The 26,323-nt window shown below is 45.5% G+C and overlaps 1 protein-coding gene across 3 annotated transcripts in view; it reads right to left on the bottom strand.

The window, feature by feature from the left end:
- Window positions 1-26,323, bottom strand: part of chrm3b (cholinergic receptor, muscarinic 3b) — a 240,596-nt gene that overhangs the window by 74,090 nt on the left and 140,183 nt on the right. The window contains exon 4 of one of the 3 annotated variants that reach the window (XM_078229606.1): window positions 11,601-11,680. The exons of 1 other annotated variant lie outside the window; for it this stretch is intronic. Coding sequence is in view for 1 of the 2 variants with exons in the window: in XM_078229603.1 (XP_078085729.1) it covers window positions 3,359-3,375 (17 nt within the window). In the remaining variant the exon portion in view is untranslated. Of the gene's footprint in view, window positions 1-3,358; window positions 3,396-11,600; window positions 11,681-26,323 lie in introns of those variants that run through there. One more of the 3 variants, XM_078229603.1, reaches the window with a different exon arrangement.

Here is a 26,323-nt window from a genome sequence, read left to right as displayed (position 1 = left end):
TAACTCAGGATGGGTAATAAATGCTGGCCTGCCAGCGACGCCCACAAATGAATAATAAAAAAAAATCACACCACAAGATATCAAGAAATGGCTGAAGACACTAAATACTGCAAAGGCGATGGGCCCTTGACAATATATTGACTTTATTACTAAGGACAGAATTGTTTCTGAGAGCTAGTCATGTCCCTAGCCCAGATGTTCCAGTGCAGTTAAAACTCTGACATCTCATAGAAATCATAGAAACCCTACAGTACAGAAAGAGGCCATTCGGCCCATCGAGTCTGCACCGACCACAATCCCACCCAGGCCCTACCCCCATATCCCTCTAACCTACACATCTCAGGACACTAAGGGCAATTTTTTTTTAGCATGGCCAATCAACCTAACCCGCACATCTTTGGACTGTGGGAGGAAACCGGAGCACCCGGAGGAAACCCACACAGATACGAGGAGAATGTGCAAACTCCACACAGACAGTGACCCAAGCCGGGAATCAAACCCAGGTCCCTAGAGCTGTGAAGCAGCAGTGCTAACCACTGTGCTACCGTGCCACCCCTATCTATCAAACAATGAAGAAAAATGAGAACAAATGTAGTCGGACCAATTGCTTCAACAGCTGCCTTTCAATCATCGGCTAAGTGAAGGCGTTGCTGATGATGCATCAGAAATTTGTTCATTACATCTCTAATTATTGTTGTTAGTAATATTCCTACTACAGATGTAAGGGTGACTCTTTGATAGCCAGAAACAATTAGCATTTTATTGTGTACCTTACATTTCATTCGAAAAATCCCAACCTGCTTCAAAGAGGCTGAAGAGGAAAATGGAGATGTTAGGTTGGACGACCAAAATTTTAATCAAATGGATGGCATGGTTACCACCGCTGCCTCACAGGGTCAGGGACCTGGGTTCAATTCCCAGCTGGGGTCACTGTATGGAGTTTGCACATTCTCCCCATGTCTGCATGGGTTTCCTCTGGGTGCTCCGGTTTCCTCCCACACTCCAAAGATGTGCAAATTAATTGATTGGCCATGCTAAATTGCCCCTTAGTGTTAGGAGGAACAGCAGGGTAAGTACGTAGGGTTACGAGGATAGGACCTGGGTGAGATTGTTGCCGGTGCAGGCTCGATGGGCCAAATGGCCTCCTCCTGCGCTGTAGGGATTCTATGAAATAAAAGAGGGATAATGGAGGAGAGAAAGCAGGAGAGGTGGAAGTACTTAGGCAGGACAAACCTCCACTGATTAGACTTTTAAACTATTTTGCTGGTTGTGAAACACTTTGGAATGTTTTGGCAAAAGGTTCCTGTCCTTTCTATAAATACAGTATTTATAAGGATCTTCTGATTGATGATATCATGACTATGCATATTTCAGAGTGGTCTGACCTCATTCTTAATAATTCACTCTGTCCTAATTTGCTGATAGACATCTGCATTTTGACATTGGTCACATGTTTGTCATACTTCTTAGCTTGCTTTATCTCTATTTTTCTGTTGCTGTTTGTATCTTTGTCTTGAGTGACTTTTGTTTTGGCTAGTATCTGCAGCTTAATGGAACTCCTCACCTGCTGAACTATGAGTCCAGAAGAAGACCCTTTTTTTCCTCTTACTAGAATGTTCCAGGACAATGTTTTGTAAACACAGGCCGAGATTTTCCGGTCCTGCCCTGTGATGATGCCCACCACTGGCGAGACCGGAAAATCTTTCCCACGGAAAATTGATGCCGCAGGAAGGAGGTCGATCGGGCCATCACATCTGTGATGGAAAAGGTCTAACCTGCTGAATCTCATTTAATCCCACTTTCCAACTCATGGGCTGTAATGGTGCAGTTTACGGCACTTTAGGGGGAAGGCGATGGCCTAGTGGTATTATCACTAGACTATTAATCCAGAAACTCAGCTTATGTTCTGGGGACTCGGGTTCAAATCCCGCCACGGCAGATGGTGGAATTTGAGTTCAGTAAAAGATAGCTGGAATTAAGAATCTACTGATGACCGTGAAATCATTGTCAATTGTCGGAAAAACCCATCTGGTTCACTCATGTTCTTTAGGGAAGGAAATCTGCTGTCCTTCCCTGGCCTGGCCTACCTCAGAGCCACAGCAATGTGGTTGACTCTCAGCTGCCCACAGGCAACTAGGGATGGGCAATAAATGCTGGCCAGCCAGCGATGTCCATGCCCCGCGAATAAATAAAAAAATCTGCATATACAAGTACTTTTTTAATGTGATGAGGGTTCCTCTCTCTACCACTTCTACAGTCAGAGTGCTCCAGACCTTCAACACCCTCAGAGTGCCAAAGTTTCTCCTCAACTCACCTCTAATTATTTTATGATTTACCTCCTTTCAATCTGTACCCTGGTTGTTGACCTCTCTGCTGTGGGAAACATGTCCTTCCTTAACACTCAATCAAGGCAGCTGAGAAGTTTATGCACCGCAATTAAATCTCCTCTCAGCCTCCTCTGCTCCAAAGAAAACAACCCCAAACATAGGGTGGGATTTTCCAATGTTCCTCACCCCCCCATCGCCCACGGGCTCCCAGATGTTCCCGCGCGCAATCAACAGACCTTTTGCTGATCCGTCAAATTTTGTGTCCTGCTCACGACCATTCCCATAGCAGGTGAGATGAGAAAATCTCATCCATGGGCCGGAACCCTACCACCTCGCCCGCCATGGAATTGGCGCGGGCGAGGGTCCAACAACGGAAATTTCCGTTGACCTTGGGCGGGAATTTCTGGTCTCGCCCGAGCGAGCCCGTAATCTAATTATTAATCTAATCTTAATAATTAGATTATTAAGCTAATTAATAATCTTTGTCCATTAGCTAGAATTCACCATCTCACATTTAAAGAGGTCTTGCTATTCCCGCTGTTTTTAACCCTCCAATTTATCCAATTTCCTCTCATTCTTCACTTAAAACAACATTCTCTTGATCTTATTTATGCCTTGCCTGTTTAATTCTGAAATGAACCATTATTCATTGCTAATATCTTTCCCACCTTCATGCTGCTAACCCAATACATTAACCAGAGCAATGTCCAGTATCGAGTCTTTGCTTACAGAGTCTGGTACATAATAATTCAGGCAACACTTGCGGTTCCTCCAAGAAAGCAGATCCTCAGTGCACATTTGGACGCTTGCCTCACAATTAAAATGAAAAATGTGAGCTACTGACAGTGCAAGAGTTCCTGGTGAATCCTGAAATCCTGCAGTGATCTCTCCTTTACTCACTGCTATTCATGTTTTCAAAAAGTACAAGAATAAAGTTTCCAGTCTTACTGCCTTCCCCATGAAAGTACTCCCACCATCAGTACTGATGGCTCTTTTATAAATAACTGCGTAAAGAATTATAGATTGCCTACCTTGCTGCCCTCCACATGAAAGCTTCCACAGACTTGTGTGAATGTGTCTCTTATGTGTTTGTTTTTGTAGTAATGTATGCCCCTCCCTGTGCTAGAAACAAATAACTAGCACACAAAAGACAAGGAACAAGCGAAGATTCATCAAGTCAGAAATTTACGTTGCTGATATAAATCTTGTTTATTGGGAATAAGATAACAATGTAATCTGATGGGCAGAGTCATAGAGTCACACAGAAAAGGCCCATCGAGTCCGCACCTAGAATAACTACCACAAAAGGCATGCCAATCCCATTTTCCTGCACTTGTCCCATATCCTTGATTATTATATCGCAAGTACTCATCCAAATATGTTTTAAAGATTGTAAAGTTTCCTCACTGAACATCTTTTTAATGCATATCACTGATTGCTACATAGAATCATTGAATCCCTGGAGCACAGAAGGAGGCCATTTGGCCCATCGAGCCCACACCGACAACAATCCCACCCAGGCCCTATACCCGTAACCCCACGTATTTACCCTGCTAATCCCCTGACACTAAGGGGCAATTTAGAATGGCCAATTCACCTAACCCGCACATCTTTGGAGTGTGGGAGGAAACCGGAGCACCCGGAGGAAACCCACGCAGACACAGGGAGAACATGCAAACTCCACACAGTCATCCAAGGCCGGAATTGAACCCGGGTTCATGGCGCCGTGAGACAGCAGTGCTAACCACTGTGTTACCGGGCCATCCATTGTGAAGGATTCTATGAATGCTCACAGGCTTTTCGCTTTCAGTGTGATTAATCAGTAATTTAAAATCTTCCACTCAAATTATAGAGCTTCCAACATGCGTCACTCTGCTGTGTCTTATGCTTGGGAAGAAGCACGCCCAATAACATTTCCAATTCATAGAAACCTGTTACGTTCCTGCCTGTACATGACTGATAATGTATCTGGATCCAAATAAACCTGGGGCATTCAATGGCTGGAATTTTACCAGCACGGCCGCCCTTGATTCCGGGAACATTTTCCGCTGGCCTCAGGCGGGATCGTACGAATCTCGGGCAGACGTGCCGGTAAAATTCCACCCAATGTCTTCTGAAACTGAGATTTGCCACCAATTAGAATGGGTGCAATAAACACTGAACCAAGACTTCAGCAATGTTTGTCTATTCTCATGCATTAGCAATGCATGACAGACTGAGTCAGGCTCCAAGCAATCTTCTGGCACACCTCATTTCTAAATAAAAGTCACCACAGCGCAGCAAATCCAATTGTTGAGTCACAGAAGTCGGCCGGTTTAAATTCAGAGGGGATATTTTAACGTGCAAGTATTTCCAATTTGAACAATGGTGTAGAATGGGCACCACGGTTGCACTGGGAAATGTGGCATTGAAAAGTTCGATGTCATCGCATATTTCAGTTCCTGCTTCCAAAAATCAAGTTTGACTGGATTTAGAGGAATGGACTCTAGATTCCTGCTCACCTGTTGCCAACACATGCACCTGGCTGTCTGCACCACCCACTGCACAAATATCATTAAAAACTAAAGTAACTTTGCAACCAAAATCTGGTCAGGGTTGCGCTGACTGTTGCCACAACAGTGCTGCGATTGTTTTATTTTATTTATTCATTAGCCTCACAAGTAGGCTTACATTAAGATCAAAGCAAAATACTGCGGATGCTGGAATCTGAAACAAAAACAGAAAATGCTGGAAAATCTCAGCAGGTCTGACAGCATCTGTGGAGAGAGAACAGAGCCAACGTTTCAAGTCCAGATGACCCTGCAATGAAGTTGCTGTGAAAATCCCCGAGCTGCCACACTCCGGCGCCTGTTCGGGTACACTGAGGGAGAATTTAGCATTGCCAATGCACCCAACCAGCATGTCTTTGATTTGCTTTTGATTTGATTTGATTTATTATTGTCACATATATTAGTATACAGTGAAAAGGATTGTTTCTTGCGTGCTATACAGACAAAGCACACCATTCATAGAGTATGAACGGTACTGTATATGGGTCAGGTGCTGGGAAAGCCACCTACCCCACCAGCAGAGGAGCATAAAATCCAGCCTCTGGTGTAAAGGCTAAAAGATAACATGGACATCAAAATCATGTGAGCAGCCATTTGAGCAATCCTGTTGTTGCTGTGGGAGTTCTCTCCTGGGCTCTGTATCCGTCACATTAGCAATACATTATGTAGCGCTCAGTGGCTGCTGTGTAACTTCCCCATTATTTCTGTTTTCACTATACCACTAAAGCTGGTAATTATGCTAATTAAGCCACGGGACATTATCCAAAAAAAAACTCACCAAAATTGCTTCCTCTGCTATTTCAGAGAGGGTGATAATGCATTTATTCTAATTAGCGCAGGAAGAAATTTGAGATAAAACACAATGCATTAGGACGTTAGCATTGCGGGTTGTAATTTCCGGGCCTGTGAAGGTAAGGGCAGCATTTCCTTTGGGACAAAAAAAGTTCCTTGCAGCTGATCCACTCCAACATGGTAACTTCAGGGAAAAAGCAAGTTTACTGCAGAAATCTGAATCAAAAGCAGAAAATGCTGGAAAATCTCAGCAACTCTGACAGCCTCTGTGGAGAGAGGACAGAGATAACTTTCAGTTTCTGCCTCACTACTGATTGCATGGTGGCACGGTGGTTAGCACTGCTACCTCACAGAGACCGGGTTCAATTCCGGCCTTGGGTGACTGTGCGGAGTTTGCACGTTCTCCCCGTGTCTGCGTGGGTTTCTCCGGGTGCTCCGGTTTCCTCCCACAGTCCAAAGATTGGCCACGGTAAATTGTTCTTTAGTGTCCCAAGACGTGTAGGTTGGGGAGGGGTGGGCGGGTAACTATGTGGGGTTATGGGACTAGGGCCCGGGTTAAGATGCTCTGTTGGGAGACTCAGTGGAGACTCGACAGGCCGAATGGCTCCTTCTGCACTGTAGGGATTCTGTGTCTTAGAAATGTAACAGGAGCCAATCTGAGGAAATTCCCGGCCATGAACCCACACTTTTTCACACGGCCAGTGGTACAGGGTTTGGAATGCACTGCCTGAGGGTTTGGGTGGAGGCACTCAAAAGGGAATTAGTCTGTTAACTGAAAGGGAAGAATGTGCAGGGTTATGGGGAGAAGGTTGGAAAAAGCACAAATTTGGAGAGCTGGTACTGACATGTACCTACTGTCATAGAAATCATAGATCACAGAAATCATAGAATCCTACAGTGCAGAAGGAGGCCATTCGGACTATCGAGTCTGCACCCAGGCCCCATCCCATTCACCCTATATATTGACCCCGTTAATCCCTCTAACCTACGTATCCCGGGACACTAAGGGGCAATCTTGCATGGCCAATCAACCCTAACCCGGATGTCTTCGGACTGTGGGAGGAAACCGGAGCAGCCGGAGGAAACCCACAGAGACATGGGGAGCATGTGCAAACTCCGCACAGAGAGTGACCCAAGCCGGGAATCAAACCCAGGTCACTGGAGCTGTGAGGCAGCAGTGCTAACCACTGTGCCATCATGCCACCCCCCTTCTGTCCCATGTCCTTGTCTTTCTGGATGGTAGTGATTATGGGTTTGAAAGGTGCTGCATAAAGAACCTTGGTGAGTTCCTGCAGTGCATCTATTTTTTTATTCAATCATGGGACCTGGGTATTGCTGGCTGGCCAACATTTATTATCCATCCCTAGATGCCAAGGGCAGTTGAGAGTCAACCACATTGCTGTGGCTGTGGAGTCACATGTAAGAAGTTTAGTGGAGAGGATCGCCAAGAAGATCGCGCATATCGACACAGACATCAAGTTTCTACAAAAACTTCTTACTGTGTTTACCCCAGTCCAACGCCGGCATCTCCACATCATGAGTCACATGTAGGCCAGACTGGGTGAGGATGGCAGATTTCCTTTCCTAAAGGACATTAGTGAACCAGTTGGGTTTTTCCGACAATTGACAATGGTTTCACGGTCATCAGTAGATTCTTAATTCCAGATATTTTTATTGAATACAAATTCCACCATCTGCCGTGGTGGGATTCGAACCCAGTCCCCAGAACATGAGCTGAGTTTCTGAATTAATAGTCTAGTGATTGTACCACTAGGCCATCACCTGCTCAATTTTGTAGATGGTACACACTGCTGCCATTGCGCGTCATTGTTGGAGTGATTGACTGGTTGTGGATGGGATACTGATCAAGCGGGCTGCTTTTTCCTGGATGATGTCAAGCTTCTTGAGTGTTGTTGGAGCTGTACTCATCCAGGCAAGTGGGGGGAGTATTCCATCACACTCCTGACTTGTGCCTTGTAGATGGTGGGCAGGCTTTGGGGAGTCTTGTGCAAGCAACAATACTTTTCACCCTATCTCAATACATGTGACAATAATAAATCAAATCAAATCGAAAAGAGGAAGAAAATAATTGGAGGAAGAGAGGAATGTAACAGCATTAAATGAAAAAAATACAACCAGGCCCATGTACTTATGCGACTACATTGTTCACTGTCGGTTCTTTTTATACATAAATGGAGAGAAATCACCTATCTAGCAGAGAGTATCTATATTTTCTTTCTTCCAATAAATATTCATAATGGATACAAGGGGGTGAATCATCAGATTCTTTCAGCTTGGGGAAAATGAAGAGTAATTTTGGTGCTCATATTGTCGTATGAGGAACGGTTGACGTCTCTGGGTCTGTACTCGTTGGAGTTTAGAAGGATGAGGGAGGATCTTATTGAAACTTACAGGATACTGCGAGGCCTGGATAGAGTGGATGTAGAGAGGATGTTTCCACAGTAGGAAAAACTAGAACCAGAAGGCACAATCTCAGGCTAAAGGGACGATCCTTTAAAACAGAGATGAGGAGGCATTTCTTCAGCCAGAGAGTGGTAAATCTTTGGAACTCTTTGCCACAGAAGGCTGTGGAGGCCAGGTCATTGAGTGTCTTTAAGGCAGAGATAGATAGGTTCTTGATTAATAAGGGGATTGGGGTTATGGGGAAAAGGCAGGAGAATGGGGATGAGAAAAATATCAGCCATGATTGAATGGCGGAGCAGACTCGAAGGGCCAAGTGGCCTAATTCTGCTCCTATGTCTTATGGTCTTATGGTCTAATATAAATATAACACAATCTTCCAATCCTACTTCCTTTATGGGTTACAGGGAGGTAGTGGCGTTGTGGTATTATCGCTAGACAATTAACCCAGAAACTCAGCTAATGTTCTGGGGACCCGGATTCGAATCCCGCCACGGTGGGATTCAATAAAAAATATCTGGAATGAAGAATGTACTGATGACATGAAACCATTGTCGATTGTCGGAAAAACCCATCTGGTTCACTAATGTCCTTTAGGGAAGGAAATCTGCCGTACTTACCTGGTCTGGCCTACATGTGATTCCACAGCCATAGCAATGTGGCTGACTCTAAAGTGCTTTGGGTAACTAGGGATGGGAAATAAATGCTGGCCAGCCAGCGACACCCATATCCCATGAATGAATAAAGAAAATAAACACTGAACATGCTGGAAAACACCCAGTAGGTGAGGCGGTAGCTGTGGAGGGAGGAGCAGAGTTCATGTTCCTGGTCAATGACCTTTTAGGATGTTTCACTGATGCAGAACAAAGCTCTCTGTAAACCTCCAGTTAAATCCTGACATTGCAGAGTCAATCACACCTTTTGTTCAACATCATGTTAACATTGTTCCAAAGACAATGGAACTTTGGCACCACAACTGTTAAAAAAAATTTTTTTCAGCATTGGGCCTGGTCCAAAACTCAAGAAGCAATTTACTAACAGGCTTTTGTACAGCACTACACAGATGAACTACTTTAAACATGGAGATTTTACTTTCCATGTTTATTTTAAAGTAGGATTTACTTCATAGTGATGAAGGGGGCCAACCTGAAACATCTCTTCCGCTTGTCAAATGCAATGTAATTCCAGAAATTTCTGCTTTTATTTCAGAACTCCAATATTCACATTCTTTTCTTCATCTCTGAAAGACGCATTTTTGCAAAGTTCTCATTCACAGAATCCCCACAGTATAGAAGGAGGCCATTTGGCCCATCAGGTCTGTACCAACCACAATCCCATCCAGGCCATATTCCCACACGTAACCGCACACATTTACCCCGCTAATCCCCCGACACTAGGGTTAATTTAGCATGGCCAATCAACTAACCCGCACATCTTTGGACTGCGGGAGGAAACCAGAGCACCTGGAGGAAACCCATGCAGACATTGGGAGAATGTGCAAACTCCACACAGACAGTGACCCAAGGCTGGAATTGAACCTGGGACCCTGGTGCTGTGAAGCAGCAGTGCTAACCATTGTGCCACCGTGCCACCCATTCTGTGTTAATTTAATACTTCACCAGCAGATTCAGCACAAACCCGAGAATAGGCCATTTGTCCCACTGAGGCTCATAGTTGGTCGCATTGCCTAATCGCCGTCTGAATTTAAAAATGTCTCTGATGTCTTTAATTCCATGACTTTGGCTGTTATGTTCTTCCAAATGTTTACCAGCCTTCGAGTATCGACTTTTCTTCATAATATCTGCTTAAAATTCATTTTAAACTACTAAAATATTCTGGCCTATGGTCCCCTACTGTTTGGACTTACCTTGAAATCGAATTCTGGGTTTGCCTTATCTAGATGTGGGTTAAAATGATCCAGGTTTTGGTGAGCTAGGGATGGCTTGATACATGACCTACCAAACCCACTGATTACTACTTGGCCCCACTCAAAATCAGGCCTGAAGAATTGGGTATTTTCTCATGAGCCAACCAGGACGTGACAGGGTAGATGCAAGAAGGATGTTCCCGATGGTGGGGTGTCCAGAACCAGGGGTCACAGCCTGAGGATATGTAATAGACCGTTTAAGATAGAGACAAGGAGAAATTTCTTCACCCAAAGAGTAGTCTGTGGAATTTGCTGCCACAGAAAGTAGTTGAGGCCAAAACATTGTTTGTTTTCAAGAAGCAGTTAGATATAGCATAGAAACATAGAAAACCTACAGTGCAGAAGGAGGCCATTCGGTCCATCACGTCTGCACCGACAACAATCCCACCCAAGCCCTATCCCTCTAATCCCACATATTTACCCCACAAATCCCTCTAACCTACGCATCCTGGGACATTAAAGGGCAATTCAGCATGGCCAATGCACCTAACCCGCACATCTTAGGACTGTGGGAGGAAACTGGAGCACCTGAAGGAAACCCATGTAGACACGGGGAGAAGATGAAAAATCCACACAGACAGTGACCCAAGCTGGGAATCGAACACAGGTCCCTGGAGCTGTGAGGCAGCAGTGCTAACCACTGTGCCACCCTACTAGCTTAGATGATCAGCCATTATCATAATGAATGGGCAGAGCAGGCTCAAAGGGCCGAATGGCCTCCTCCTGATCCTATTTTCGGTGTTTCTACATCATTCCACATGCTTGAGGTATTTACCAAACAATTTTGACCTGTTCGGTGTCTGTGTGAGGTCAGGACAGGTGCAGAAGCAGACTGGCATGTGTGGAACCTTGTAGTTAACTCCAGGCAACATGTGTGTTTAGCCACACAGGTCCCCAGATAACCATAGAGCACAGATTCCAGGTGATTGGCAAAAGAAGTAAAACTACCAGAAGTAAAAGGTTAAGATTTCGAATGCAATAAATGATAGGGTGATGGATTCAGAGTCAATTCTAGCCTTCAAAAAGAAAATGAATAAATACTTAAAGGGAAAAATTAAATTGCAGGGATATGGGGAAGGCGTTGGTGGGTTGGGGGTGGGGGGTGGGGTTGGGACTAACTGGATTGCTATTCAAAAGAGACGGCACAGACTTGATGGACTGAATGGCCTCCTTCTGCGCAGTACCATTCTATCACATGAAAGAAATTTGCTTAAAGCAACTGATGTAGCTCCACCTTACCTTCTGGTACATTAGCCTAGCGATAGTTTCATGTGAGTGAGAAAATGCAGAAATGTTCTTAATGTGATACAGAAGCACTTCCATGAACCTATCTCTTTACGACTATAGAGATCCTAACCTGTTTATCATTAAGGGTTAATCCTCTCATTAAAATACCCGAGAGGGGGATTTAATTAGCAACGTGCCAAGTGTTCGCACGCACGTTCCAGGCTTAAAACACTTATTTGGAACACCAAGCGATTCCAAAGAGAATTAAATGGCTCCGAGAACATCATAAGCATCAATGAAATACGTGAATCTATGCAGCAATAAGCAGAAGAATTGTCGGTAAATGAATCATACAACCTTGGTCCATTGTTAACTGTGCTTTGGGATTCAGGGAGGCAGTAATTTCCGGAAACAGACAATTTTTGTGTCACCCGGTGCTGAAAATAAAAATATGTTCGAATTCAACATGGGGACAAAATGATGGCATGATTCCCAGAGCCAAAGGCTGAAAAGGAATTGTGCTATCAAATGCTGCAGACGTTATTAATGATCACTGCCCACAACAGATTAATTTAAGCGAATGGCAGATATCATATTATCCGTGTGGGGTGATTGTTAAAAAGGCATTTGACTGTGGCAGGCTCCTATTCATATTAGCTGCTGCTGGGACCCTCCAGTCTATTAACATCACTCTGCTAACAGCTGTGGCTGTCACTGTCCTCAGCTTGTGCATTAATTACCTGGACTGCTCGGCAGTCACACAACTGAAGGGCCACAAAGGTGACGTTCCTTTAAAACAGCCACTGTCACCTTTCACTTGCGCGTGTTTGAAATCTAGGTCGGTGGAATTTAATGTCCTCCCCCCACCTCCCGGGGTACGTTTGGAGGCAGGGTCATTGGATTGGAGGGGGGAGGGCAGCAGAGGGGCCCCGGCTGCTTTTCTGCCTCCACCCCGTTTAAGTCCAGAGCTTCGTGGACGATCTTTCTTCCCCACCAGCCAACTGAGGCCCTTCAAAGAGTAACGAATAGAATGATAATCAGATAGAGTGGACAGGATAAAACTGTTTCCCTTGGCGGTGAATTCTAGAACCAGAGGACATAGATTCAAGATAAGTGGCAGAAGGCGTAGAGGGACATGAGGAAAAACTTTTTACACAGAGGGTAGTGGGTGTCTGGAATTCGCTGTCCAAGTTGGTGGAGGAGGCAGAGACCCTAAATTCTTTTATAAAGTACCTGTATTTGCACTTTAAGTGCTGTAAGCTACAGGGCTATCCTTGAGCAAAAGAAAAGGCTGAAATGTGGACAAGTGACAGTCGGGGCTGGGTTAATATTTCAACTGCTAACCCCTAGAACCATAGAACCATAGAAAATTACAGCTCAGAAACAGGTCTTTTGGCCCTTCTTGTCTGTGCCGAACCATTTTTTGCCTAGTCCCACTGACCTGCACTTGGACCATATCCCTCCACACCTCTCTCATCCATGAACCCGTCCAAGTTTTTCTTAAATGTTAAAAGTGACCCCGCATTTACCCGGCAGCTCATTCCACACTCCCACCACTCTCTGCGTGAAGAATATTCCCTTTAAACTTTTCTCCTTTCACCCTTAACCCATGCGCTCTGGTCTTTTTCTCCCCTAGCCTCAGCGGAAAAAGCCTGCTTGCATTCACTCTATCTATACCCATCAAAATCTTATACACCTCTATCAAATCTCCCCTCAATCTTCTACGCTCCAGGGAATAAAGTCCCAACTTATTCAATCTCTCTCTGTAACTCAGGTTCTCAAGTCCCGGCAACATCCTTGTGAACCTTCTCTGCACTCTTTCAACCTTATTTACATCCTTCCTGTAACTAAGTGACCAAAACTGTACACAATACTCCAAATTTGGCCTCACCAATGCCTTATATAACCTTACCATAACACTCCAACTTTTATACTCGATACTCCGATTTATAAAGGCCAATGTACCAAAGGCACTCTTTACGACCCTATCCACCTGTGACGTCACTTTCAGGGAATTCTGTACCTGTATTCCCAGATCCCTCTGTTCAACTGCACTCTTCAGAGTCCTACCATTTACCCTGTACGTTCTACTTTGGTTTGTCCTTCCAAAGTGCAATATCTCACACTTGTCTGCGTTAAATTCCATTTGCCATTTTTCAGCCCATTTTTCTGGTTGGTCCAAATCCCTCTGCAAGCTTTGAAAACCTTCCTCACTGTCCACTACACCTCCAATCTTTGTGTCATCAGCAAACTTGCTGATCCAATTTACCACATTATCATCCAGATCATTGATATAGATGACAAACAACAATGGACCCAACACCGATCCCTGCGGCACACCACTAGTCACAGGCCTCCACTCAGAGAAGCAATCCTCCACAACCACTCTCTGGCTTCTTCCATTGAGCCAGTGTCTAATCCAATTTACTACCTCCCCATGTATACCTAGCGACTGAACCTTCCTAACTAACCTCCCATGAGGGACCTTGTCAAAGGCCTTGCTGAAATCCAAGTAGACAACATCCACCGCCTTCCCTTCATCCATTTTCCTGGTAACCTCCTCGAAAAACTCTAATAGATTGGTCAAACGTGACCTACCACGCACAAAGCCATGTTGACTCTCCCTAATAAGTCCCTGTCTATCCAAATATTTGTAGATCCTATCCCTTATCACACCTTCCAATAACTTGCCCACCACCAACGTCAAACATACTGGCCTATAATTTCCCGGATTTCCTTTGGAACCTTTTTTAAACAACGGAACAACATGAGCCACCCTCCAATCATCCGGCACCTCCCCCGTGAATACTGACATTTTAAATATGTCTGCCAGGGCCCCTGCAAGTTCAACACTAGCTTCCCTCAAGGTCCGTGGGAATACCCTGTCCAGTCCTGGGGATTTATCCACTCCGATTTGCCTCAAGACAGCGAGCACCTCCTCCCCTTTAATCTGTAAAGGTTCCATGACCTCCCTACCTATTTGCCCTATTTCCGTAGACTCCATGTCCGTTTCCTCAGTAAATACGGATGCAAAAAAACCATTTAGTATCTCCCCCATCTCTTTTGGTTCCATACACAGTCTACCACTCTGGTCTTCAAGAGGACCAATTTTATCCCTCACTATCCTTTTGCTCCTAACATACCTATAGAAGCTCTTTGGATTTTCCTTCACTCTGTCTGCCAAAGCAACCTCATGTCTTCTTTTAGCCCTCCTGATTTCCCTCTTAAGTAGCTTCTTGCACTTTTTATACTCCTCGAGCATCTGATCTGTTCCTTGCTGCCTGTACATTTCATACAACTCTCTCTTCCTCTTAACCAGTGTTACAATCTCCCTCGAGAACCAAGGTTCCTAATTCCTATTTACTTTGCCTTTAATCCTGACAGGAACATACAAACTCTGCACTCTCAAAATTTCTCCTTTGAAGCCCTCCCACTTTCCATTTACATCCTTACCAGAGAACAGCCTGTGCCAATCCACACTTCCCAGATCCCTTCTCATTTCATCAAATTTGGCCTTTTTCCAGTTCAGAACTTCAACCCGAGGACCAGATCTATCCTTATCCATGATCAGGTTGAAACTAATGGCATTATGATCACTGGATCCAAAGTGTTCCCTCACACTCACATCCATCACCTGCCCTAACTCATTTCCCAATAGGAGATCCAATATCCCATCCTCTCTAGTTGGCACCTGTGACACTAATAATATATACTGATGTAGAAAATTCTCCTGAACACATTTTACAAACTCTACCCCATCTAAACCTTTAACAGTATGCGAGTCCCAATCTATATGTGGAAAATTAAAATCCCCTACTATCACAACTTTGTGTTTCTTGCAGTTGTCAGCTATCTCTCTGCTGATTTGCTCCTCCAATTCTCGCTGACTATTGGGTGGTCTATAATACAACCCCATTAATGTGGTCATACCTTTCCTGTTTCTCAGCTCCACCCATAGGGCCTCTGTAGACAAGCTCCCTAATCTATCCTGCCTGAGTACCGCTGTAACATTTTCCCTGACCAACAATGCCACCCCCCCACCTTTTAAGCCTCTGCCTCTATCCCGCCTGAAACATTGGAACCCTGGAACATTGAGCTGCCAGTCCTGTCCCTCCTGTAGCCAAGTTTCACAAATGGCTATAATGTCATATTTCCATGTGTCTATCCACGCCTTCAGCTCATCTGCCTTCCCCACAATACTCCTGGCATTGAAATAGACACACCTCAAAAGATTATTTCCACCACACTCTACCCTTCCTTTTGTGATTTTGCTTGAACTAAACTATCTTTTTACCCCTGCTCCACTATCTGCTCTGGCACTCTGGTTCCCATCCTCCTGCAAATCTCTATATACTGAGTTGGTTGTGTTTCTGTTTCATCCATTTGGTTAAAATGTCCTTCGTACTTTGTTTGAAAAGGTGCCCCGAGAAGTTTGCAAAGATTTGGTATTGCTTTGTAAATAATTGGCACAATGATGTAATTTTGTAGATCGATCATAAAATCCCTACAGTGCAGAAGCGGCCATTCGGCCCATTGAGTCTGCACTGACTTCCTGACAGAGTATCTCACCCAACACCCACCCCCCCCTCGCCCGATCCCTGCAACCCCACACATGTAATACAGCTAATCCCCCTATCTTACACATCTTGGGACACTAAGGGGCAATTTAACATGGTCAATCTGCCTAATCTGTACATCTTAGTTTTAGTTATTAGTGTCACAAGTAGGCTTACATTAACACTGTAATGAAGTTACTCGAAAATCCCCTAGTTGCCACACTCCGGCGCCTGTTCAGGTATACTGAGGGAGAATTTAACATGGCCAATGCACCTAACCAGCATGTCTTTCGGACTATGGGAGGAAACCGGAGCACCCGGAGGAAACCCACGCTGACATGGGGAGAACATTCAGATTCCGCACAATGTCCCAAGCCAAGAATCGAACCTGGGTTCCTGGTGCTGTGAGGCAGCAGTGCTAACCACTGTGCCACCGTGCCCACAATGAATGGGGTTGACACTGACCAACATTATTGCACAAAGGCACCGTATAGTCAGCAAACAGAGACTTTCATCCCAGCTCTCAGAGATGTAAGACTAGTACCTAATTTACTGCTATCCAGTTTCATTTATAATACATCAGCATTCCCAGCTGGTGAGTCAGTTAGAGTACTTTATTGTGCACTTATCTCAATATTGTGATCACGATGACTTTATATGTAGAATAATAAATCAATTTGCTAATTGCTCTGCTGAATTGTTTAGAATTGAAATTTGAACATGCAAAGCTGGCCTGTCCACTTTGCAGTTAGCTCAACTTTTATGCTGGTTAAAACAGAAAATGCTGGAAATATGCAGCAGACCAGGCAGTACCTGCAGAAGAAGGAATAAAAGTTATTGGGTGGGATTTTGCGGCACGGTGGCACAGTGGTTAGCACTGCTGCCTCACAGCCGCCAGGGACCCGGGTTCGATTCCCGGCTTGGGTCACTGTCTGTGTGGAGTTTGCACGTTCTCCCCGTGTCTGCGTGGGTTTCCTCCGGGTGCTCCGGTTTCTTCCCACAGTCCAAAAGACATGCAGGTTAGGTGCAGTGACCCGAACAGGCACCGGAGTGTGGCAACTCGGGGAATTTCACAGTAACTTAATTGTAGTGCTAATGTAAGTCTTACTTGTGACTAATAAATAAACTTTTAAAAAAAACTTTACTCACAGCGCCAAGGACCCGGGTTCAATTCCCGGCTTGGATCATTGTCTGTGTGGAGTTTGCACGTTCTCCCTGTGTCTGCGTGGGTTTCCTCCCAAAGATGTGCAGGTTAGGTGAATTGGCCATGCTAAATTCTCCCTCGATCTACCCGAACAGGCACCGGAGTGTGGTGACTAGGGGTTTTCACAGTAACTTCACTGCAGTGTGAATGTAAGCCTACTTATGACACTAATAAATAAACTTTAAAAATAATGGTGGCGCTAATATTGCTCCCTGGTATTCAAGCGTAAATCGGACAAGGGGGTGAATTTTACCGTCCTGTCGGCCATGGGAATTGGAGCAGGTGGGGGGCAGACCGTGGAAAGGTCCGTTGCCCTCAGGTGGGATTTTCTGGTTTCAAGGTGAATGAGGCCTGAAAATCCTGCCCAAGATATTGCACCTGGTCAGCTTAACACAGAAATCAGCAAATTGCTGTCTGATTTGCCTTAGAGAGTCTCGGCTTTGAAGTACATGGAACGGGGTGAAGTTAATGTACTTCGTGATACTTTACCCCGAAATGTGCCAGAAAATATTAAGGACCTGCACATTCTTTACAAGAGCTGGGGGAAGCTCTACATCTTCCCCCAGCTTCTTGAGCAACAGCTTCTGTCTGTCAACTGCCCCCCTTTTCCCATAAGCCATTGGATTATCATACAACATGAAGATCAGTGGTGATATGAAAGATGGCGTTTTAAGCGATGAACCCAGAACATTATCTTTGATGTTTGAATCTTTGATGTCAACCAAAGATTCACTAGAAATTAGTGAATTTCTAATGGTGTAATAAGTCTTTGTCACTGCTAAATAGTCTCTTTTGCACTGAAAATTCACTTATACAAGTGTGAATTCTCAATCCTTCAGCTTTTAATTATCATTGGAGACTTGACAAAATTTTTTAAAACTTCCTTTTTCTTTCTCTCCCTTTCCTCACTCTGTCTTTTAATCCCATTTTTCGCTCCCTCTTGCTGTCTGTCCTGCCATTGAATTAAATGTTCTGTTTTATACTTCCCTTTCGGATTCTGCGCAGTTCATTAACTATTGCTTCTCTGAGTGGAGGCCTGTGACTAGTGGTGTGCCGCAGGGATCGGTGTTGGGTCCATTGTTGTTTGTCATCTATATCAATGATCTGGATGATAATGTGGTAAATTGGATCAGCAAGTTTGCTGATGACACAAAGATTGGAGGTGTAGTGGACAGTGAGGAAGGTTTTCAAAGCTTGCAGAGGGATTTGGACCAACTAGAAAAATGGGCTGAAAAATGGCAAATGGAATTTAACGCAGGCAAGTGTGAGATATTGCACTTTGGAAGGACAAACCAAAGAAGAACGTACACGGTAAATGGTAGGACTCTGAAGAGTGCAGTTGAACAGAGGGATCTGGAAATACAGATACAGAATTCCCTAAAAGTGACGTCACAGGTGGATAGGGTCGTAAAGAGTGCCTTTGGTACATTGGCCTTTATAAATCGGAGTATCGAGTATAAAAGTTGGAGTGTTATGGTAAGGTTATATAAGGCATTGGTGAGGCCAAATTTGGAGTATTGTGTACAGTTTTGGTCACCTAGTTACAGGAAGGATGTAAATAAGGTTGAAAGAGTGCAGAGAAGGTTCACAAGGATGCTGCCGGGACTTGAGAAGCTGAGTTACAGAGAGAGATTGAATAGGTTGGGACTTTATTCCCTGGAGCGTAGAAGATTGAGGGGAGATTTGATAGAGGTGTATAAGATTTTGATGGGTATAGATAGAGTGAATGCAAGCAGGCTTTTTCCGCTGAGGCTCGGGGAAAAAAACCCCAGAGGGCATGGGTTAAGGGTGAAAGGAGAAAAGTTTAAAGGGAATATTAGGGGGGGCTTCTTCACCCAGAGAGTGGTGGGAGTGTGGAATGAGCTGTCGGATAAAGTGGTAAATGCGGGGTCACTTTTAACATTTAAGAAAAACTTGGACGGGTTCATGGATGAGAGAGGTGTGGAGGGATATGGTCCAAGTGCAGGTCAGTGGGACTAGGCATAAAATGGTTCGGCACAGACAAGAAGGGCCAAAAGGCCTGTTTCTGAGGTGTAATTTTCTATGGTTCTATCCTTTGATCTGATTTGGTAACAGATACTTTGTGGCCTGCCCTAGTCACATAGGTTCCAGTTCTCCTAAACAGGCCACTGCACCAGAACGGACTTCTGATGACTGCAAGTTCCAATGCAAAATCCCCCCTGCCACCAAGCAAATGTTTGTGGGAAATGTTTGCTGTTGACTGTAAAATTGTCTCTCGTCATATAACCCTCAGAGCCCTATTTTACCATTTTGATTCGAAGTGCTGGGCGGAATTGAAACTGGGAGTGTTTCAGATCTGACTTTTAGACCCGTTGTCAGGCGCCCCCATCCGCACTCCGCCTGCAAAAATATCAGCGATTCTGAATCGCGCTGCACAAGCCTGTGGCCGGGGCTTAACACGTCCGAAATCCTGCAGCTCCGATCAGAGCCTCCAACTGCGCATGCGCAAAAAGGAATGATAGAATGCGCCTTCCACATCCCTCCCAGGCAGGATAATGCCTCCCCCGAGCCCCCACAGATATTGCCCCCCCCCCCAAACATTACTAACCTCCTTATCACCCCACCGCCCCGCCATCCAGACCGATCGCGGCTCCCTCCCCCCACCGATCTCAGGCAGAGTGGCAGCAGCCCCCCCCTCCCCACCACCGATCGCAGAGTGGCAGCAGCCCCTCTCCTCCCCAGTGATCTCAGGCAGAGTGGCAGCAGCTCCCCCACCCCCACACCGATCTCAGGCAGAATAGCAGCGCCCCCCCCCCCCCTCCGCAACGATATCAGGCAGAGTGATCCCCACTCCCCCCTTCCCTCCACCCCGGACCCTCCTGCACGAGGCCCCCATCTTCCCCTGACCCCCGATGGCAGTGTGAAACCTCCCTCTCTCTCCCCTGTCCCCAATCATAGAAGCACTGATATACCACCTCCCCCCCATCAGCACATCTGCAAGCGCTCACTTGCTTTCCCCTCAATGCTAACAAGCAAAGTGCATGTAACTTGCTGGAATGTTCTGCCAAACTGCCTGCAGCTGATCTGCCATAACAAGGGGCAACTCCATAAAAACCCCAAGGATGGACAGGCAGGCAGGCAGTGCAGGAATAAAATGACCACACGCCCAGCCCCCAGATTTACTGAGGGCGACCTGGGGAGGCTGCTGGATGCTGCAGAGGCGAAGCGGGACACCCTCTTCCTCCCAACAGGATGCAGATCCAGGGAGGGTGATAGCAATGTGGCCTGGAAGGCAGTTGCCGCTTCTGTCAGTGCCATGGCACTGGCCCCCAGAACAGGGAAGCAGTGCCGCAAGAAGGTCAATGACCTCATCCAGGCAGCAAGGGAGAGTGCTTAACCCCATCGAGCATCTTCCCCCAAATCACCCCCAGATCCTCCCACCCCCAGCAATCTGAATGCTTCCAGCCCCTGACCCCTAAGCACCCCCTTCCTACCCCCCTCCCCTCAAGAGTAGCACTGTGCTTGCCCTCTAAGGGCCACCACCTGATACTCTGCAGGAGTCACGCCACCATTTGTTTCATGGCTCCTTCTGTCCCCACAGGAGAAGACCGACCATAACACCCGTGAGAGGGCGAAGACAAGGGGTGGGGAGCCAGACCTCCAGGTCCTCACCCCCTTTGAGGAGTGTGCGCTGGAGCTGTCCAGGGAAGGGGAGATTCGGGTTGTCAGCCACAGCATGGTCGGGTCAGAGTCAAGAAGTGAACACCTGTCAATCCTCCACTCAATTTGAGTCATCTTCTAGGGGACATGGGTTTTGGGTGCGAGAGGCAAGGTTCAAAGGAGATGCAAGAGGCATGCTTATTTGCACAGAGAGGGTGGTGGGCGTCTGGAACTCGCTGCTAGGGGAGGTTGCGGAGGCAGATACGAGAGTGACCTTTAAGGGATGTCTTTACAGCTACGTGAATGGGATGGGAATAGAAGCATATGGTCCCTGGAGGGTAGGGGGTTACAAATCAGATAGGCAGCCTGGTTGCTGCAGGCTTGGAGGGCCAGTTCCTGTGATGTAATCTTCTTTGTGTTTTGTCCTATGTTCAATGCAGAAATGTGAATCAAGGTTTTTGCACCCCGGATTCATCTCCCTCCCTTGCACTCAGGAACAGATCCGGATGCCCCGGGCCTTCTGGCATTGTAGCCCCCACTTATGGCCCCCCCAGAGTCATAGCTGACATGCCAAATTTCCTTAGTCTTCTGAGAAAGTAGAGGTGTTGGTGGGCTTTCTTAATTATAGTGTCGGCATGGGGAGACCAGGACAGGTTGTTGGTGATCTGGACACCTAAAAACTTGAAGCTTTTGACCATTTCTACTTCATCCCCATTGATGTAGAGAGAGGCATGTTCTCCACTACGCTTCCAGAAGTCGATGACAATCTCATTTGTTTTGTTGACATTGAGGGACAGATTATTGTCATTGCACCAGTTCATCAGATTCTCTATCTCATTCCTGTCCTCTGTCTCATCATTGTTTGATATCCGCCCCACTACGGTGGTATCATCAGTAAACTTGAAAATTGAGTTGGAGGGCGCGTTGATCCAGCGACTCTCATCAACTTTTACAGATGCACCATGGAAAGCATTCTTTCTGGTTGTACCACAGCTTGGTATGGCTCCTGCTCTGCCCAAGACCTCAAGAAACTACAAAAGGGCGTGAATGTAGCCCAATCTATTATGCAAACCAACCTCCCATCAATTGACTCTGTCTACACTTTCCACTACCTTGGCAAAGCAGCCAGCATAATTAAGGACCCTACGCACCCCGGACATTCTCTCTTCCACCTTCTTCCATCAGGAAAAGACACAAAAGTCTGAGGTCAGGTACCAACCGACTCAAGAACAGCTTCTTCCCTGCTGCCATCAGACTTTTGAATGGACCTACCTTGCATTAAGTTGATCTTTCTCTACACCCTAGCTATGACTGTAACATTACATTCTGCACTCTCTCCTTTCCTTCTCTATGAATGGTATGTTTTGTCTGTGTAGTGTGCAAGAAACAATACTTTTCACTGTATGTTAATACATGTGACAATAATAAATCAAATCAAATCAAACTTTATCCGTACCTTTTATCATCTTGAACACCTCAATTTGATCTCCCCTCATTCTTCTAAATTCGGGAGAGTATGGGCCTAAACTGTTCAATCTCTCTTCATATGACAAAGCTCTCATTTCTGGAATCAATCTAGTGAATCTCCTCTGAACTGCTTCCAATGCCACTACATCTTTCCTCAAATAAGGGGACCAAAACTGTCTACAATACTCCAAGTGCAGTCTCACCAGTGCCTTGATGTAGTTGCCCTCTCTCTCATTGATGAATAAGGTAGTCTTGATGCACAGGGTAGAGGCATGGAGCTATGGGGATCAGGGGAGGGAGCTTTGATTTAATTTGATTTATAATAGTAACTCAGCAGCCTTGCTGGATCTGCGTTTTCTTCTGCATGCACCACAAAGTCTTGGTTATAAATCAAAACCATCTATATATCATTGAAACATTTGAACCCTTGTATAAGCTAAACTAAATGATGACCTCATTCGCACTGCGCCACATCATCTCGAGATATCTGAAAGCGTTTCACATCGTGAATTTACTTTTGAAGTTGAGTTATTGAGTCAGCCAATCCACCAGTCACAGTGTGTCAACAATGTCAACTGACGTGGCAAGACGATGATTTGATCTGGTGTTTGGTGGCGTTGATTGAGGGATTAACATTGGCAAGGATACCGAGTCTTCTACGGGCTGTGCCATGAGATATTGAAAGCTCACTTGAATCACCATAACAAACAGAGGGAGACTGCCTGGCGCCATAACTGACATGAACAGGGCATCAGAACAAGGCCTTGATGTTGGTCTTTCAGATCTATTAGATAAGATGGCCAAAAAGAATTAAAATAATGAGGACGTTACTGGTGACTTTTGTTCCACTGTTCTACGTTCAGCATTAGGTTGAGCAACAAATGAGGAAAGGCTTTGTATTCATTAAAGAGTCAAAAACAATGGACAAATAATTTGAATTATCATCCATTTACTGCAGTCTATCTGACAGGTTGACGTAACGACACAGGATTTTTTATTTGTTGCATTGTGTTATGAAAATTAAAATTATACATTCGCCAAAGGCTTTCTCGGTCCAGATGATTGATAGGACAATATAAATCGAGTTCTTATTAATAGAAAATCTTGCATCTCTAAACTAGCACGACACCATTTCCATACACGGATTACTTTCATTCAGCCTCTGGGTGCTAATGATTTCCATTTGTCTGCCTGTGTGTCAATTTAAAGCATTTATTATAGCGTGCACGGAGACACCCACGGTGCACTGTGTTCCACCCTCCGAGCTAATGGAGGCAGCCAACAAACTTAAATATGCAAATAGTGTAAAATGTCAAATCCAGCCCAGAGTGAAAATCTGCTCACTCTGCTGCCTCTAAGGAGCGTGAGTGAAATGAATTCAGACAGTCGCAGCCTTGCATTTATCGAGCATGAACCAAGAATGCAAGATGCCCAAAAAACTGTTGAGGGATTGCACGGCAGACAGCAATGAGGGCTGAATTCTTGTTCTGGGAGGGGTCAGGGATCCCCCATGTCAGGAGCAATTCTAGCTCCCAATCTGCATTTCATTGATGCCTGATGCTTGATGCCATTGATGGCCAATTAATGACCAGAGGGCACGCTCGTCATTCAATTAAGTATGGGCGGTGGACTCCCCAGGCTGGAGGGCCTCAAGATGGAGGCTCCCTTTGAAGAATCTTCAAAGCTCTAAAATAAAAGGTGGCCACAGGCAACCAGATTGTCATTGAGAACCCAAATGGTTCTCATGACTGTTGGGGGGCTTAACTTTTTTGATGGTGTGCTGCACCCCTGGTCTATCACTGGGAGGCCGCCTTCATTCATTGGCTGGGTGATGGCCTCCGTGGGAGTCCCACATGCCAACTGGAGCATTCCAGTCAGAGATGGGAGATTGGCCTTAAAGGCACTTTGACCGGATTGAATGGTGACCTGCCACTTGTGGGTGGGCAGCTGTTAACCCCTCCACCCACCTCTGAAGCAACCTGTTCCAAAATGGCCTGGAGGCAGGAATGTGCCATCACACGGCGAGGCCAGTCAGAAACGGGCAATGGGAGCTTTACCTGTCTGCGATCCGGCCTCCGCAGGGGAATGAAAATTTGGGATGCTGTACAAAGAATCCCACTCAGCTGGTGGCACTTACACTTCCGAGTCAGGAGGTCATGGGTTCAAAGCACTCTTCCGGACACAACCTACCCAACTTACCTAAAAAGCGGGGACCGTATGCTGCCAAACCTCCTGGAGTCTCCTGAAGATTAACCACTTGAACACGACGGCAGATAAACCCAAAAGAAGAACCACACGGGTTCTGAGAAAGAAAATGAAATAAAAACAAAGGCTTGTATTTATATAGCACCTTTCGTGATCACAACCGATCATGTACCTTTTCAAGTGTCGTCGTTGCTGCAGTGCTGCGGCTACTTTGTGCATAGCGTGTTCTCGCCAGCACCAATGTGAAAATGTTAAAGTTAAAGTTAAAAGAAAAGTTAAAGTTAATTTGTTAGCGTCACAAGTAAAGCTTACATTAACACCGTAATGAAGTTACTGTGAAATTCCCCTAGTCGCTACACTCCGACTCCTGTTTGGGTCAATGTACCTAACCAGCACGTCTTTCAGACTGTGGGAGGAAACCGGAGCACCCGGAGGAAACCCACGCAGGCACAGGGAGAACTTGCAGACTCCACACAGACGGTGACCCAAGCCAGGAATCGAACCCTGCTCCCTGGCGCTGTGAGGCAGCAGTGCTAACCACTGTGCCATGACTAGGTAATATGTGTTTGTGATGTCTATTGAAGGATAAATATTGGTCAGGACACTAGGGATAACTTCAAAGTAGTGCCATGGAATCTATTACACCCACCCAAGAGAGCAGACAGGTTCTGAGAGACAGCACTTCATTCAGTACTACACTGGAGTGCCGGCCTGGATTTTTCTGCTCAAGTCTCCAGAGTGGGATTTAAATTCACAACGTTCTGACACAGAGGTTTGAGTGCTACCAACTGAGCCGTGGCTGACAGAAAATTGTGATTCCGTTTTCTATCGATGCTTCTGTCCATTTGTTAAAGGTTGGAACAAAAACCTGTTTGACCAGGCAGCAGTGGACGGTCACAAAGTGATATCCTATAGCAATGCAGCTAACTGGCAACCCTATCAAAGAAGGTTTTGCTTTTGCGTGCAGACAGAGCCCTTCTTCCACCAGACATTGCACTCCTGTCTGTCAGCCAAGTCAGCAGGTTCGGATGGGAGCAATAGCACTTGAAGGTCGGGAGTTAACATTGTTTGGGCCTCGTGTCATTGAGCTCAGTTTGCCGATTCTGTCAGCTTCCATCCTCTCAGTTCCTGCCGTCGAGTTAGTACTTGTGATGGAGATGCTGGTGAGCATGGCAAATGTCAATGAAATTTTACTCAGATTATCGAAATACTGAGATCAAAGTAAAGCACCAGAATATCATTAAATTTTCACGGACTGACATTTGTTGAAACGTTTTGTGACGGTACTGTGCCTTTAAGGAATGTTTTTTGTGCAGAATCTGTTTGACCAGTCTGTTCTAACCTCTGCCACTTGGACTGTAACTGGCATCCTGTATTGTTACTGCAGCAGCATAATTGTTCCTAGTTGCTAGAATGTTTGTTTTAATCTGAACTAATGCTGTTCTGCTGTTTGTAGTGATTTTCCCTGGGGCTTTGCAGAGTAGGGCTTGATTAGGTCGATTGACAGTAACATCAGGCACCTGCGTGGAGCTCGGCTTGTACAGAGAACTCAAGCTTAGATGCTGCTTGGAGTTGTTAGAGGACAGTGCCTCTCTGTTCCTCTCCGAAGTCTGGAGACTGGAATCTGCCAGAGACTAGGTTTATTTCACTGAGGTTTTGCTGCTTGAGGATATATTCTTCTCTGCATAGGAGTCAGAAGACAGGTGTCTGTCTGGATCTCTGTCCAGAGGCTGGAAATTTAGCATCTATGTAAGCATATCTGCTTTTGGTGTTAACTGGTTCTAAGGAAGGGATTTCTGTCTATGGGGATACTGCTTACATTGGAACTGTAGAAATGGATAGCTACTAAGAATTATACTTTGTCACGTTTAAGTATTTAAATTGGTAAAAGTTATGCTAATTCTTTTGTGTTATATTCTAATTGTGTTCTTAAATAAAGTTTGTTTTTATAGAAGTTTCCTCGTGGGTCACTTGAATCATACCTAGAGCGAAATACCTTATGTTCACTCTAATGTCAAAATCAAAAG

The sequence above is a fragment of the Mustelus asterias genome, chromosome 15 (assembly GCF_964213995.1).
Source record: "Mustelus asterias chromosome 15, sMusAst1.hap1.1, whole genome shotgun sequence".
Taxonomy (NCBI): Eukaryota; Metazoa; Chordata; class Chondrichthyes; order Carcharhiniformes; family Triakidae; genus Mustelus; species Mustelus asterias.
This window is presented reverse-complemented; position numbering and strand designations above follow the sequence as displayed.